At 41.6% G+C, this 17,943-nt stretch overlaps 1 protein-coding gene across 1 annotated transcript in view; it reads left to right on the forward strand.

Annotated features, from left to right (window-relative positions):
• The window catches only part of KLHL14 (kelch like family member 14), a 60,439-nt gene extending 48,514 nt beyond the window's left edge, over positions 1–11,925 (forward strand). Inside the window, exons 4-8 of the mRNA XM_072851285.1 lie at positions 1,502–1,580; positions 7,924–8,114; positions 8,267–8,425; positions 11,165–11,322; positions 11,785–11,925. Of these exons, the coding sequence (XP_072707386.1) occupies positions 1,502–1,580; positions 7,924–8,114; positions 8,267–8,425; positions 11,165–11,322; positions 11,785–11,925 (728 nt within the window). The remainder of the gene's footprint in view (positions 1–1,501; positions 1,581–7,923; positions 8,115–8,266; positions 8,426–11,164; positions 11,323–11,784) is intronic.
• Positions 11,926–17,943: the final 6,018 nt, after the last annotated feature.

A 17,943-nucleotide genomic window follows, 5' to 3' on the forward strand; every position in this document is an offset into this window, starting at 1 on the left:
TAGGGAGACCTAGAGCCAGTTAGATGCCTGCTGTTATTGTTTTATTGTTTACTGAATCTATAGCTCTCAATGCCTCTTTTTCTGAATTGTCTGTATAGACTAAAGGAATTCCGATACGGACCCATAGCAAAGCCTCACTTCACTAAACCCAGTGGCAAAATGACTAGTTGCCCTTAGTGTATGGGGGTCTCACCCTACGTCTTGAGATGTGTTTGAGCGGTGCTCAGCATAAAGGGTTTGGTCCTCATTAGGCACTATGCTGGATTTAAAGGGAAATGCTGCATTATTCATCAGTCTTCTGCTTTACCCTCCTCATATAGAACATGCATATACCACAGCGAGGGAATGAGTTTGCTTCCAGACAGAGTGGTCAACATGGTTCCTTTCTCTGTCTTCTTGTAGAACATGATCTTAAATTATTATGAATATAAATTCTAGCTTTATCGTTATTCTTCTCTACAGTCTTGATGGTCTGTTTACACATGCTGAAGTAAGTGTGGAATGAAACAAGCAAAGCGAGCCAATCCTACAGAGGCTTTTCCGATGCAAAAATATTCACCTTGTAGAATACCCAGTGACCATTTATAGAACTGTGACATACGCAGTTGGGTTATTCTGCTGGCCTGTGAAGCCTCTAATTCAATTTTTTAGTCACACATACATAAACAAAGGTTTCTGTTTCCGAGATCCTCATCTGTTGAAGTCTCAGGTGTTACAGGCAATTGCCATACACTCTCTTGCTTCAGTTTTCTTGCTTTGATGTCAATCTGCATGTAAAATAAGGTGAAATCTTAATATCGTGAAGACATGAATACAGTTCTTGGGCTTGACAGCAGGGATAAGCTAGTTAGCTGGTGTATGTTGCTCATGTTTCATATTTTAGCTAACACACTTGGAATAAAACTCTAAGAGTTTATTCCCTCTTCGATGCACATGTGTAATCCCTTCTAACTTACACTGAAAGTACATGGTAGAATAAACCATGTAGTGCAAACACTGCATACCCCATGCTGATGGCTTATGCAGCTCCTGGGTTTTTTGCACAAAAAGGTTTTTTTACCATGTTCCACATAGAGACGATGTGAAGAGAAAGAAAACACATGTTCTCCCTTTGATTTTTTTACCTGACACAAAATACTCCAGTCATAAAAATACCGTGGGGATGCCCTCTTTTGGGCAGTAGTTTTGTTTAGTGCTGTGATTTATTGTGGCTGTGAAAGTACTGCAGCATCTATAAGTTAAATACACGTTTTCAAGATCTTATTACAGAGAGCAAGAATAATCTCTATCTGCTTTTACTGCTAACAATTGCTAATTCAAACCTTGCAGTGCCCCATTTGTTGAATTATTACTGTACACATAGTGTAATCATACATTGTTGTAAAAGGGGGAACCCTTCATAAAAGCTGTCAACTTGTGAAGTATACGTAATATATATTACAATCATGATGTTAAATACATGAAACAAACAGCTGAGTGTCAAAATAATCTATCTTTACAGGGAAACACAGTACAAACTTTGTTAGCCGATACGATCCCAGGTTTAACAGCTGGATACAACTTCCACCCATGCAAGAGAGGTAAAAACCTGCTACATGTTTTTCAATATATGTTTTATCATCCTAGGAGCAGCTGAAGTTTGGCTTAGTTCTGGGAGTAAGGAGGCCTACAGAAGCATTGAAAATACTGAGATAAAAGTGCAGCATGCAGTTGCTTCCCATTTGTCTCCTAATTTTTTTAAACTTTCCAAATTCAAAACTCCAGATGCCAAAACCTGCAGGGCTAACTCATGCAAGATAACCATGGACTTTGTGCAGTTACTGGTTGCCTGAGTACGGTCTGAGGGATTTTTCTGAAGTCTTCATAGTGTTCTGTCATGTTCCCTGACTGAAGCGTCATGATGAGTTTTGCAGTAAATAAGCTGTATAGTCAGATATCTTACAGGGAACCGAAGCCTTCACATGTTGACTCTATCCTGTTTCACCACGCAGCCATGAAAAGCTCTCCTCAACGTGTCTCACCTTGTCAGAGGACTCTTAATCCTAGGTGGTCTTTGAGTGAAGTTGCTGTCAGCTAATGCATTTTAGAGTAGCATACACTTTAATCTTCACTGTGTATGGAAGAGCAGAGGTGCGTGTAGACTTGAGCAATGAGCAGTAAAGATGGCGTAAACTTAACTCTGGACCCCAAATCCTACCTTGGCAGGTAAAAAGTCCCCCAAACCTGAACCGAATGATACATGTTTCCTGAGAAGAATCTCAAAGGCAGAAGATCCAGTGTTATAAAGCTGTTTTATGAAAGAGCATTCAGTGTCCATCCTTCAGTTCAACACCCATCTTCTCATGGATCCAATGTACAAGAGATCTCACACCACCTTCCTAAGACGCTTGTTCCATGTGCTGTCAGTATTATAGCTCTTTTTCTGTTGGCTGCCCCCAGTGTTCAGGTGTCTGGCAGTCATAAATATATTGAACTCAGTGCAGCCTTGTGATTCAAGGTGTGTATTATGACATGCATGGAAATATGGCTGTCCTTTCCAATTTTCGGAGGTAAAATGTCAATCTGTAGAGTTTCTGAAAGGCCTTTTCTCAGGATTCAGTTTGATTGACCTAAGTCCATATGCAGACCCATGTGCAATGCTTGTTACCAAAAAATACTGCATTGTACTGCTGCATGAAAAAGCACAAGTGGAACAGATCTGAGGAGGTTCCCTGTTGGAGCTGAGTGAACTGATAAAATTAGCCATATAAATAGAGATAAAAAAGAGCATCACAGTTCATTACAGTCTGTGGCTTTATTAGTAACATCACCCTTCCCTTTAAAAATCCTTTACCAATATTCTGTTTTCTTTTTTAGTTGTTAATAGAGCTAGTCCAACAGCAGGCTTTAGCTAACGAGGTAGCCCTGCTTTGGCCCCCAGCCTTCTCCCTCACTCCTGCCAGCACTGTGGGATAACGCCACAACTGGGTTATTTACCTTAAAACAGAGGGACACTTTCCCCTCTGGTTCAGCTCCCCGAACTGAGTCACTGCCGGCTCAGGTGCTGGCATGGGGGAGAGGAGGAGTGCATGAGATTGTGCATCACCGTGCAGGTCATCCTCAGTGAACCGGGAGGCTGACTGGTGTTTGTACGGAACCTGAAGCTCTTCCGTGGAGCCTAATCTGTGTCCTAAATCTAATACCTCTGGGTATCTGCAAGCAAAACTCCTGAGGGGCACATGCGGCTGGCTGAATGGTTGGGCTTATTTGGCTGACAAAGCTCTGAAGGCAGAAGTAGGTAGTTGAGGGTTGGAGAGAGCAGACAGTCGGAGTTTTTCCACCTCCACGGTGGCCAGTTGTGTTTCACTAGAAAATCAATTTATAATCGCAGGTGCGGAATATGACTTGCCTTGTGCTCTCGTGGAAGCTGCTGCCTTCAGCCAAGAGTCAGAACCTTTGCTGCACGTTGTGACTGCTTAGCAGCTGCCCCGTAATAAACTGTAATATGTAATGGTCCGCTCGTACATAGTTCCTTCTGCAAGGGGCTTTACTGTGACAATGTTAATTGTCACCTCTTTTGTTCAGGATACATAACTCATAGGCTTGCCCATTATTTCTCTATAAAGGCTCCTAAGCATTGGAGCTACTGTTGGAAAACAGGGATTTTCTAAAATGTTTTTGATGGTTTATTTGCTCATCCCTAATGACTTCCGCAGAGTTGTTGCAGCCTTTAGAGGTAGAGTCTGGCCCAGTTTTTAGAAGATCATACAAACAAGAAGAAGCTTTTATGCAGCCTCCTTTCCCAGTTCCTTGAGTCAGATAAAGTTCCCATTAAAGTCAACAGGCTATTTTTTCCCTGCTCGGAGTACAGGGTCACGCCCTGTCTCTGCTGGCGTAATGCAGGCACCGTTGACAAGACAGACTGTTTAATGGGTTCCTCTGAGTCATTATGGTCCATCAAGTCAAAACCTACTTAGGAATTTTAGTCTGAGAATAATTGGCTGGATAGGCTATAATAGCTCCTTTGAAATGACTGCCAGGTAAATGTAGGTCTCATTCAAAGGCAGTATATTCTCAAGCTGAAAATCTGTATGAAATATTTGATGAGTAAACTTTTATATCATATGCTAAAATCCATATCTGATTGATTTTACCGTATGAGCTATAAAGAAAAGTCTAATCCCGTTATGGATTCAGAGCCGTCAGTGTATTTTCTTTAAAGCCAAGTTTGGTTTCTTTTCATTTGAAGAACATCTCAACCTTTGAAAAGTATGTACTATTTTCAGGCATGTGTTGTTTAGAGAAGCAGGCAAATGACTCATCGGCTTTTGAAATACACATCTGCCTGATGATGCAATAACAACGGGATGCTTTTTGGAGAGCAGTTCAGTTAGATTAACATGCCTACTGAAGGAGTGGTCTTTGTAGCAGGCGTATCTGGACTTGCGGCATGAGCCTCAGCTGGACACCTCAGTCAGTACTGTTGCATCTTGCCAGCTCAGCCCAGAGCTGGACAAGGCGTGTGGAACATAATAACATTTAAAACATCTTCTTTTTTCTTACATTCGGAGTTAAAAGTTTTTGTTTAAAGACCAGCAAAAAACAGGGCATTGTACTAGGGCCTGAAGAAGCACAAGTGGAAGTGAGCAGGTCAGCATCCTCACTGAGGCCGAGTGAACTGAGAAAAGAAGCCGCAGAAAAAGAGATAAAACTATTTCACATTTTATTTTAGTCTATGACTTTAATAATAGTAATGTTAACCCTTATTAAGATGACTTTAGTTTGTAAAAAGCAAAGCATACACTCTAATAGTGACCCTGAAATCAGGTCCAGATATTGCAATGATCAGTAATAGCACTGGTAGTTGTATTTCTGGTTTCAGGGCATAAATTCATCATCTGTGGAAATCAGAAAGAAATTCTTCCCTTTTATGTGTGTGTACTTAGGAGAAGTTACTTGGGTTGATTTTTGAGTGAAGGGGTGTGATGTAAAAGCATTTTAGAGACCAGTGAATGTCAAGTACTTGCAATCCTGAAGAAAACCACAAAATAATTGTCTTATTGTCCATATTGAGATCCTGAGGTAGATTCCATTTATCTCATTAGAATGGATAGCCTCTTCCCAGTTTTGTGGGGAAAGTTGTTGTGAAAAGATTGCTGTATTACATTTTAATCTGAATCACATTTTACAGCAGTTTAAAAAGTCATCACTTAACAGCATGCCCTTTACACACTGTATCATTGAAAAGTAAAAAACCAAAAAGCTTAAAACATTTGTGCCAGGAGCTACTGAGTGAATATTCACATCCAAGCAGAAGAGTGAAGCGTGCTGATGCTTTCATTTTTGCTCCTTATAGTGACACTGTGTGGATGAAACCAGGAGTACACATCCAGAATAATGTCGTTGAAATCCTAGTTAAAACAGGAATGCCTGCCAGTTGTACCTACCTCTGTTTCTTAAACCTGAACTAAAAAAAACCACGCAGAGAGCAGTTCGTTAACAGGTTTGTCAGATGAGGTGCATGAGGACAGCCGAGGGGACTTGTGAGCACCCCGAGCATTGATGACAGGCACCCTCTGCGTTTGTGCCTTGCAGCTGCCAGAGACAGGAGGGTCAGAGAGCGTGTGCCCATCCGTGCCGGCTCTCTGATGTCTAATAGGATGTGACCTCTGCAGCTTTTCCTACTTTTGGGGCCACTACAGGCTGTCTTGCCTCTGGCCTGTCACATACTCTCAGGAAGCAGATAGGCACTTGATTGCCTCTAACACCTATACCTTCTGTCAAATTAGAGTGAAATCAGCCAGCAGGTTTTTGTTGAGGAGACAACACTCAGGCAGACGTGGGTACACGTACAGTGTAATCAAATAAGCTTTGTTTCCATAGAAAATCAGGCTAAAAACATAGATGCACAATTTGCTGCCCGACCATGCAGAGCAATATATGCCATCAGCTTCTATCTGCCTATTGACAGATAAATTAAATGGTCTTATTTAATTCGTCAGCTGAGCTGGAGGCACTTAGCAACATTCCTGTCCTCCTGTTTCTATCTTTTCTTTTGGTAGCCTTATCCTTGTGCCAGTGGTCCTGCTCAACGAGGGGTGCTGTTCCGCACCATCCAAGTTGCCCATGTGCAGGCGAGATGAAAGCAAAGAGGTGGACAGGAGGTGTTCGCAGGTGACCCAGCTCCTTACCAGCCAGGCTGAGGAGCCCTGTCAGGTGTGCACCAAATCCAAAAAGTAAGGCCGGAAACAGGCGGCGTTGCATCAGATCTGTTCCCCGAATGCCCAGCCAGCCCTGCTGTTTCCATGGCTGTATCTTCGTGTTTGCCTGACCTCTCCTCCAACTTATAAACCATCAGCCAGTCTCAGCCACATTTAACAAAGAGGGAAATTTCTCCAAAATGTTAAAGCGTACTACAAATTTTGTGAAAATAGGCAGCTGGGCAAAGGAGAGAGATCTTATTTCTGCCTTCACTGAAGGAATGCTCCTGAACGCATGCCTGGCCAGATGGCAGGTTAGAGACATGGCACACCAGGCTTTGCTAGCTCACCTGGTCATGGGGTGACTGTAGGGAAGCCTGGGGAGGAGATGGGACATACCAGAGCTGTTCATTGCAGGGTGTTGTGTACTGTACATGGACCACTGCTCATCCCGAATGTTTTGTAGCGGTCTGCAGGATCGAGCCCTTGATGGTGCAGGTGACCATCAAGCCCCCAAGATTTACCGTGCGATTCAGGAGTGCAATATGCAGCTGCTCCCAGATTCAAATTTGGGTGCCTGGGCAGGAACCAGAGAGCATTGTGTCAGCCACAGAGCAGGGTTTGGCAAGCTGCAGCCACACTCCAGCGTGCCTGTTCTGCAAGAGCTATCAGAGCTAGACCTTGGCATGCCTCACCTGCCTGCTTGTCTCTAGGCTCGCACGCCGCTCTGGTTTCACCCAGGAGAAAATTTGAGGTTTGGGACTGACAGTTCTTGTCATTCAACATTTTGTACAGGTCTTCATCCTACCCTAGCTGTGCTGTTTTGCAATTTTCTTTCTCATATCATTGCAGCTTAAAATTAAAGGTCTCTACCCTAGAAAACCTTCCTGCTGCTGAATAATACAGGGAGCTTTCCCTGAAAGTGGATTACACCAAACAAGGTCTCTCAGAATTGTCTACTGCTCTATTTTTACTTCAGCGACAGACACTTACTGTTAATTTTGGAGGCACAAAGAAGACCAACTACTATATGCCTAGCAGTCCTGACCAGAAAGATTAATTATTTTCTGCATACCTGAGTTGCACATGAAAGCGGATAGGTGGCTAAAACTTTTCTCAATAGTTAGCTGGATGGAAACAGACCTCTTTTGAGTTAAAGGGTGGAAATGTAATATTGTGCCTAGTGTAAGGAAAGTTGTTCTATTTGCAGTACTGCAGAAAGAAGAAAAAAATGATAATTGAAGAAAAATTTTGATGATGTGGTTCTCTTAGTAAATTGGGAACAATGACCCTTGAAGGACCATAAAGAAAGTGAATGTCAAGATAATTTATTATTGTTACATTATCTACCTCATTTTTCACTTTGTCTTACTGAGTTGTTATATCCTTACAAGGTAATGCCCCAAACGTTAATGAGCACCTTTTTATCTTTCACGGGTGTGAAAAAGCAACAAACAGCTTTGAAAAGGGGTATTTTATGCCAGATTTATGTGTGCTTAATTGTTTTGACACCAAAAATGAGGTGTTCATTTGATGGGGAGCATGTATTTGATTAGCAAAGCAGCCACAGTCTCTAGGATAGCTGTAAGCATGTGAAGCTCCTGGACACTTCTGTCTGAAGTAGCATTTGAAGGAGCCGCTATCTTAGTTCAGGGAGTCAGCTGGAGAGAGAAAAAAACCATGGTTGACGTGGCTAATTGGTTTGTTGTTGGCTTGTTTTGTTTTGTTCTGCCCTGTCCTCCAGGAGAGCCAGTTTCTACGCCTGTCGCCTTGACAAGAACTTGTATGTAATCGGTGGAAGAAACGAAACTGGCTACTTGTCCAGCGTGGAGTGCTACAATCTGGAGACAAACGAGTGGCGTTACGTGTCTTCATTACCGCAGCCTTTGGCAGCCCATGCAGGAGCTGTTCACAATGGCAAGATATATATTTCAGGCCAGTGTCTTTTATAATTCCTGCTATATAACAAAAAAACAACCTAAAACAACAACAACAAAAACCCAGAACCCCAAATCAAGGAGCGGAATTCCTGCTGCAGCGCAATGTCTTTATTTACATTGATTAACAGAAGTATATTTACTTTGCAGGAGGTGTTCACAATGGAGAGTATGTCCCCTGGCTGTACTGCTATGACCCTGTGATGGACGTCTGGGCCCGAAAACAGGACATGAACACAAAGCGAGCAATCCACACTTTGGCTGTAATGAATGATCGACTGTATGCAATTGGAGGAAACCATTTGAAAGGTCACATTTTTAATAGCGAAAAAGCATTTCAGTGTCCCCCGTCTCCTGATGAAGAATATTTTTGTTAGACAGTCATTGTTAAATACATTAAAAACCAGGCAACACAATTTAACAGGACACTTGAGCCAGCAATTTTAGAAACATTTTATGCAAATTATTTTAAAATTATAACAGTACATTAAATATATGAGTAATGAATGCTTTAGATAATAAAAATGGGAGCTTCCATTACTCAAAGGCATGGACAATTTGTCATTACCAAGAATTCAATGAAACAAACAGATTATTCTTTGACCCGAAAGTACCAGCAATATTTTCCTCTGTAAATCATTTTCCAAAATGTGCAGTTAGAGAGAGCTTTATTCAGAGCAACACACAAAACCAAGCTCCTGATTTAATGAAGGGAAAAAAAAAAAAACAACTCCAGCCATTAAATATTAGGACTAGGCTCTACAGATCCCTTTTTCGTATTAAATGTAGCTTGTTAATTATAATTCTTTTTAGAGGTCTCTTGTTTTCATCTTTTGAAAAGGTCTCATATTAAAATAACTACTGCTTAGGCATCTGGTATTTTTGTCTTAATACCTACATGCCATTGCTGTTACTGCTAAAGAGATTCTGCTTAATCCAGCCACTTAGACAAAAAGCACAGCTCCTGCTCCTTTGTCCCCTGACAATATTTGACAGCTTATATTCCCTTTTTTTTTTCTTTCTCCATTCTTGCTTAAAAAAAAGCCTCACAACGACAAAAGAGAAAATTGTAAAGCAAAAGAAAAAGTGATGTTAACTGCCAGTAACACCAGGCCATGTGCCTGAATGACTCTGGCACCCAAGTCCCTGTGAGGCTCTGAAGCCACATGCTGCCTTTGAAGATCTGAATGCCTGTGGAGCATGGAGGGGACAAAGTCTCAGATGTGAATTTTCCCTGGTAAATAGTACTGGTGCGTAAACCCCTGCAGCCAGGTGCAGGGCTGCTGTGCCTCCACTCCCCACCCCGAGTTGTGATGGGTGTTCCTGAACTGGACTTTACGGGGTGAAGGGGGTAAAAGCTGCCTGCACACGTGCACCTGCAAATTTTGTAGAGGTTGCAGAGATCCACAGTGTTGGCTTTTTCTCCTACTAAAGTAGAAGTCAACATGTCGCACCCTTCCTATAGCTAAAGCACATGCTTTGGTTTGCATAGGCTTGAATTGCTTCCATCCTGCCTTCTCCTTTTTTTCACCCAGTTTCACCTACCATCCTCTGGGAAAGAAGGAACTTCTAATAAACATTGCTTTTTTGCCTCTATAACTGTTGCCCTAGGTGCCTTTGTTATGTGTGAATTGCTCGCTGTTGTGAGAGATATTTAACATCCAGGCTTCTGGAAAGCCACCGGCTGTCTGGTAGAAGGGCTTTCTGGAAAACTGGTTTCTTCTGTACAGTGAAACAAAAGGAGGAACTGCAAGGAAAGGGAGGAGGGAGTGGACCGAAGTGCAGATGAAATGCTACAAATTCTCCACCGGGTGGGAATAGCAGGGCTCCATGGCAAAGCCCTCCCTTGTGAAGCTGGATCTGTACACTGGTGTCAGCAGTGCATTTATCGCATCACAGCTAGCCATGTGCATACTGCAGTTTATTATGGAGCTTTTGACAGATTCTGGGCGCGCTGTGGTGGCCTTTCTATGGCCCCTTGAAAACTTTACAGCAACGAAAAATTATTTCATCACAGCTGTTCATTTCTGACATAAATAATACTCGTACAAGCAGCATCATTGTGAAGTACCAATATCACCAAATGCCCTTTTCCAGAAAATCTTCTCTTTTCTATCATACCTTGATGGAGAAGACAGTAGTGTCAAGTAAAGCATCGCAGCATACTAAGAAAGCCATAATTTTACTGTGGTGCTCTGATAAAGAAAGTAGTTTGAGATAGGGAAATGTCTAAATATTGGAGCAGGAACCAAGACTCCTGGGTTCTATGTCTATGTTCAGCTTAATTGATACTAATTGATACAGCTTGAGAGTCTTGAGCTGAGACCCATCTGCCCTTTTGTGATTACAAAGCAGCAGTCTCATGGAGCCTTTTTCGGTCTGCCAGGGAAGGATGGGACCACCGGTTTTTTTGTTACGTTTTCTGTTGCCTTAAAGACTTTGTCATGTCACAGCTGCGTGCCTAGAGTCCACCTTGAATCAGCTTGAAAATTGAAACTGGTCCTGAACATCATGTCCACCATGCTGAGCACCTTGTCTCTCTGGAATGAAGTGGCATCAGTTGTCTAAGCTCTACCTTGACTCACTGGACATTGATTTCTGAGGAAGATTTAATCTGTTGACTTTTGAATAGATTAGATCTGCTGACCTTTGAGAAAGACTGCCAGGACAGGCTTTTCCTACATGTTCAAACTCCCATTAGCACTGATAGATGAGGAGGAATATTGCTTGAATCTGCTTTCATCATTGATAGGTTATTAGTGTTACTTTCTGATCTGTTCAGATTTTATATGTGCTTGTGGTTTGTAGAAGACTGAAGAACTACTGGGAAAAGCTTTCAACAGATTTATTTGAACTGAAATAACAAGACATTAACATTAGAGAAGATGGCTTAAATATATATGCCAATACTTTCTAGAAGAAAGTTCAACAATAATGTTATAATTGTAATAATATAATTGTAACTGTAATTTAATAAGTTTAACAGTAAACCAATGATAAAACAGTATGTCATAACGCACATTCTCTTTTCTCAATGCCCTCATCCAGGTTTCTCCCATCTCGATGTAATGCTTGTGGAATGCTACGATCCAAAAGGCGACCAGTGGAATATCCTCCAGACTCCTATTCTGGAGGGTCGCAGTGGCCCTGGCTGCGCAGTCCTTGACGACAGTATTTACCTTGTAGGAGGCTACAGCTGGAGTATGGTGTGTACCTGCTTTCTGCAATGACTGCAATTCTTTCTGAGCAGCCAGTCTGTATATTACTCAGATGAGACAGAGAGGAGATGAGGGATGAAGTAGCTGCAGGGGCTGGTTTTGGTTTGATTTTCAACTTGTGGAGAACATGGAGTATTTGTTCACCTTTTGCTTTTCTATTTAGATGAGTTATTATCAGACTGTATTCACTGATACGGAGTAATGTAAAAATCAGGTGAAATTTGGCAAAAGTGATTAACGGGACTGTATGCTTATAGCTCTGCTTATAAGGCACTTGTAAAGGAGCCTGATTTGCAGAGGCTGGGTGCTCAGCCCATATGAAAACCAAACCTCCCAAAGGGCTCAAATTAGAGCTCAAAACCATGAGTCACTTTCGAACATCTTTAAAGCTGATGTGTGACTTGGATTTTACCAAAGCCACATTTAATATGACTTTTTGTTCTGTTACAGGGAGCCTACAAATCTTCTACTATTTGCTATAGTCCTGAGAAAGGGACTTGGACAGAACTAGAAGGAGATGTTGCTGAGCCCCTTGCAGGACCTGCTTGTTCAACTGTCATATTGCCAGCCTGCGTACCGTACAACAAATGATAGTCAAGGAGCACTGACACGAACACTGATTGCATTTGGGAAAATAATGACGGGTGACATAAATATTTTATTAGAACAGGATTCCTGTTAAAACAAAGCTACCATAATTGACCCCTTATTCCATATTTATGCTTTAGGAGCAAACTAAAAGAAAACAAAAACCAAGTGTTGTCCCAGCTCAGATAGATGCTGGTGTCTTATGAAGCAAGTAGCTAAAACACACTGAACATTACATGCTGACAGACTGCCATTTCAGACTGATTTTAACTTTTTCCTGCTGCAGAGATATTCCTCACGTCAAATTTAACTTTAAAAAAAATGAAGGCTAAATGTTCAAATACAGCCTGAAGAGACAACATCAGTATTGTGCATTGTATCTACCTGCATGTGATCTGTGTTGAAGTCATGAGGATGTTGTTTTCATGAATGCTTCAGAATTCAGATAGTGAAAAGCTCACACTGCATTGCAGAATTGTCTCCTCCTCTGTAATCCTAACCTACAGCTACTTCACATGCTCTGCAAGCAACACAGCATCAGAAGATTATAAAAGGTAAAGAAATATCATTCAGTTTTTGCACAGCTTGGCAACTAATACACTCTGCCTTCAAAGTCCCCACGTGTAAGTGCAGCGGAAAGCAGACTACAATGAAAGCCATGCTTTACAGAGCACTTCTTGCAATAGCAGCTTAGGGATTAGGATCAAATTCTTCTAATCACACTTGTGTAAAGTCACAGTCATTTCACTGAAATCACATGGAGTGACTGTTTTTACATTAGTATAACAGAAATTTGGTCCTACACCTTAAATTCTGGGTTCGTAAAGTAAGTTATTTCTGTGACCACTTAACGAAGCACCAGAACCCTTAGTTACTTTTCACTAACCTGTTAGATAGGAGCATCCATGCTAGTTGCTTCCAAAGACAAGAAGACTGCATTTAACTATAAGTTTATTACTTTGGACCTTTAAATGATTATGCACAATTTTGGAGAGACACTGGTAAGTAGTTGAAATAATCCTGTGTGGTTGATCTTAAAATGTACTCTGAAAGATTTTTACTATTGATCCAAAGTAACATGAGGCTAGACTTTCCACTGCCTTATAGCTTGTGTAATTATTTACACATTGCAAAGTGAGTTCAGAATGCTACCACATGGGACCAGCAGCATTTAGGACTCACTTCATGCACCCATAGTTGCTTGCACAAATCAGGCTGTCCATGTCTTTCTATCCTGGCTTTGCAAAAGCAGTGACAAAATCTGAGCCCACTTCTTCACCACCTTGCAGTTAACATTATCATCTACACCTCAGCAAAGTACATGCATAGTTCTTCCATTGTGGTTTACTGGTGCTGCATCCATTACCCTCAGGACCATCCTCTTCGCTGGTATAAACTGACATTGCTCCACCAAAGCCAATGGATGTACTTTGGTTTATGTCAGCTAAGAATATGGCCTTTTATTTGCCTACCTGTAACTGGCTGCACCTGGTAAAAGGCAAAGGAGACTCAGATCTTGCGTTTTCAAGCCTGTGCATATCTTTCATGATAGGACTTAATGCTAGTGCATTAAGCAAGGAGCAGGCAACTACTGGAGGTTGGTTTCTGCTGCAGAGGCAATAGATGGGAGGAAGAATTAATTATTTGCTTCTGTTCTATTTGCAAAATAGAAAGAGGGTGAACGTACACAGAAATTACACTATATATTGAAGCTTGAGAGCAATATAAATAGCAGAGAGCAAATACCATGGGACTGTTTCTCTCTGGCATCAGTCCAGTTTTATTGCAGTGCAACTCCCTTGCTTGCAGCAGAATTACACAGTTGTAAAATTGCAGTAATGCAGTAAAGACTGATACCATACAAATGCAATAACCCAATTGATGAGGTAGCTGCACACCTGGAAAAAAATTGTTTAAACAAAATAACGATCTGAAGATGCTAATATTTGAATGTGCCGATGGGGAGTTTTCCGGTGAGCATCACTAAGGAACTCATAAAGGTGGAGTGTATATCCTGAAATCTCAATCCATTTCTACTATATAGTGCAATCTTAGTTGGTTTTCTATTTATTTATATTGTTCAGATCCAAGGGATCCCTTGTAAAATATATTTGGTGCAATCATGACTTTTGTTTTTCCTTTCCTGTTGAAAGTATATAAATATAAATATATATAAAAAGGAAACTGTTAAGATACTAAATGAGGAAACCTTGAATGACATTTAAGATCAGGATAAGGTCTGCCATTAAACACTGACTGTCACCTGTCTCTACTAAAACGTACCATTTCTAAAGGATATTTGTTGTCCTTTTAAGTGGTTCTTTTTTTTACCAAGATAATTTAAAGATTTATGAGGACTGTATGTAAATCTTTCTATCTTTCAGGAAGGCATGACCAAGGAAAGTGCTAACTGAATAAGTCACACAAAGAATGTAAATTTTGTACAGTACTAGACTGTGTAAATGAAGCTTGCTTGTAGGGGGGAAACTTTAAATAAAACTTTATGTACTAATTCAGCTGTCTGCCATATTCCTACTTACAAAGTGTATGTATAAATAATATCTACATTAAATTCTTTGGAACTTTTTTATCATGTAGATGCGTAAACTTCTTTTATTTCCTGGCTGTACGTAACAGCCTCATTGTTCTCCAAGTGTCATTACTCAGTGCTTGTAAAGGCAGCGACGCAGTAAAATGTAGTGAACCAGAGTCTTCTCCTGAGCCTGCGTGCCTGGCCTGTGCTTCCAGCACGAGCTGCCCCACCTGCCTGCCCGCAGACAGGGTCGGACCTCAGAAGCCTACAGATGAGATTGTACGCCTGTGAAATGCCTCTGCCTTGTGCTGCTCGGCCCATTCCTCCGTCCCATGGTAAGATAAGTGGAAAGGATGCCGCCCGGTTAAATGCAGTCTTACTTTGGGGAATTTAGTGTTAGTTGTGGCAATTTCTTCCCTCTTCAAAATGTCCCTCCTGTGGTGATTGATTGACCCGTTTAACTATGGGTATTTCCGTTCTTGGAGGAGAAGTGCTGGCACGGGTGAGTAGAGGAGTTGGGACAAGAGGTATTGCCAGTCTGAGAAGCCAAGGGGTAAAGGCAGGGGTTTTACTAGGAAGCAGAATCATTATCAATACCAGTTACTATACTACGTGTATTATTTATTCATGCCTACCAACCTTTGTCATGGACCAGAACCTTCCTGTGCAAACCAAGTGGGTGCACTGAGCAAAGAAAAAGGCAGTCCCTGACCCCTGTGCGCAGTGCGCAGTGTATTATATATATGTATTATATATATTATATATAAGTGTGCGCAGTGCTGGGGGTGGCTGAGAGCGCATTGAAAGAGTCTGGTCTAACGAGAAGGGATCAGTCCTGTTCACATCTTTTATGAAGAAGGCAAAGGTGAGCCAGCGGCAACTACGGGAAGATAGCACAATGAATAGGACTGTTTCATTAATGAGTTTATTTCAGAAGAGCAAGGAAGGAAGAGAGGTTTATGCACTTTTTTTTAAAGTACTGTGGGAGAAGAAGGAAGAGGAGAAGCTGGAAGCAGTGGGCAGAGATACGATTTAGAAAGGAAGGGAATGAAGTGAGAAAGAAGAGGTAAGAATGAAAAGAAAAAATAGAAAATGAGAGGCCATGAGAGGAGAAAGTGGGAAGTTCTTGTGGATCAAGGGCACAGAGAAAGTAAGGGCTGGAGTAATGAGGAAGGCAAAGATGGTTTCTGCACACATCAGAGCAAGCCTGGAAAGAAGTGACAGGAGAGGCAATACAAAGAGCAGAAGAGAAACATGAGAAAATGCAATAAAAGAGGACATGAAATAAACATGAAACTAAAAAAGCAGTTGGTGATGGACCACTCCTATTTTCTTCAGCTAGTCATTTACAGTGCTCTAGCTGTCAAGCAGAAGGATCAAAGCAGCAGAGTACTTAGGTGTTGCAGTGTTCAAGCTTTCCATGCACGGACTTGAGCACAACAGAAATCACGAGAGATGCCCAGCGGCACCCCTCTGTGATGCCTGGGCTGTGGCAAGCACCCAACTACAGCCAGCGCCTGTGGCAAGGGAGGAGAGCTGCCGCTGGTGGTGAGAAGCAGAGGAAGAGCAGATGGGTCACAAGTCCCGGTCCCCACTGGGCTGGAGGGAAGCCTCTTCTCCATTTCTGATTCACAGATGAGAGTTGTCTTTGGGAGCTGGACACCTGGGCTGTTCCTCCGTTCTCCTTCTCTGCTGCCCTTCCTGCCAAACATTAATCTTCTCCTCTTTGTCCTCAGCATGACAAATGTGCCTAGGTACTTTTGCAGAGCTGGTCCTGGAAAACAACAGACCAGTGAATGGAGCTATTTCCCTGGTCCTGAGCTGTGGTCCCATCCACTGCCCGAGAAGCATGAGAAGGCTGGGTTGCTGCTGACTTGCAACCCATATGCACGCCCTTAAGGAGGGCAAAGATGGCGTTTCAGAAATACGCTTTTCATTGATTATAGCACTGTCTTCAAAGGTACTGTGCGCCCACCTCCCAAAAGCATTGCTTTCCTTCATGTGTTGTTGCCCCTTCCCACTTTTAATCCAATGATTTAGCTGCATCTGTTAGCTGCATCTGTGAGCCAATTTCTGAGAAAAATCAATGCCAAACCTCATTATATATACCGGTTTGTATTGTATTATAATCACTCGCCAATATAGTACTCTAGTTCTCTTGCTTTTAAGGGACAGACCATGTTTCAATTTAAATGGAGCTTTCCAGGTACAGACAAAGGAGACAGAAATCACAAACAGTGCTAAAGAGGCCAAGACAGTAATTGCCAACATGCACACTCCTTAAACTGGATAAGATACACATTCTCATTTCTGTTGTTAGTGCGGCAGCGGAAAAGAGTCAGTGTTTCAGCCTCTCAGGTCCAGACCAAGGAAGCAGCAATGGCAGCGCTGGAGGTCAGAGTGGTTAGCGGGAAGGGAAAGTACACTAATGAATTCTGGAGGGCTTGTAATGCCATAAAAGATTCAGTTAATCTGCAGCATAGATGTTGATCAGCGAAACTGAACCTAACTCTCTGGACCTTGTCAGATGTATTCTGTGCATGTCAGTGTTCCACACCAATTACAGATTTTAGAAGATGCTCTCATGCAAAACTATGTGCCCTAATATATAAGCCAGCTCAGATGTAACTAAAATTAAAATCTGACTGTGGCAAATCTCTGTGATCCTGATATATGAAAATCCAAATAAATGATTTGTTCCCAGAAATGAAAAATAACTTCAGCAGGAAATTTCAAAATTACTTATGCAGGATTAATCCAGTTCAATGAATGCATCTTGCGTTGATTAATAAAGCATTCCTGAATTGCAAAGTAAAATGAGAGGAGACTTCTGGTGCTGATATATTTGTGTATTTCTGAAGCTAGAGAGAAATGCGCGCTTGCAAGAGATGTGGTCAACCAGTGTAAACAGAGATTGAATACAAATAGTGATTTTCTAATTGTCTGTTTTCTCCCTGCAGCAAAAAACTACCTTTGTGTCATTGATCCTTTCTTGAAGAACACAGGTACTATGTTACCTGCCACAATACTGAATGAGAACAGGGCATCTAACACGATTGTACAATGACTCCAATTAGCATCCAGATGATATCTGCACTCTTATCTAGCAAAGAAAAGCAAAACTTGAGCTACTTTCTGCTGATTTTCTTGCCACACAGAGTAGAAATTTTGGTCAAGTAGCATTCGCTTTTGTGGTCTGCTGCCCCTGAATTTAATTGGGCTTAGAGGTGAACAGATAACAGGGAACCTATTTAGAAAGCAAAAACAAAGGAAGGAGATTTAAACAAATGCAGCATTTTCTCAAATTTTTCTTCAGCATCCACACACACACACAAAATCCATTGGATTTATTTAAAGTGGTCTCATCACTTAATCTAAAAACCTGTTCTTCAGTTTGGAGAACAACCTTCAATCATTGCAGTGTTTTCAAAAGGAATATTTATTAATGGTTGAGGTATTTTGCAAAATACCTTTAAAATCCTTATGGT

The sequence above is a fragment of the Ciconia boyciana genome, chromosome 2, assembly GCF_034638445.1.
Source record: "Ciconia boyciana chromosome 2, ASM3463844v1, whole genome shotgun sequence".
NCBI classification, from domain to species: domain Eukaryota; kingdom Metazoa; phylum Chordata; class Aves; order Ciconiiformes; family Ciconiidae; genus Ciconia; species Ciconia boyciana.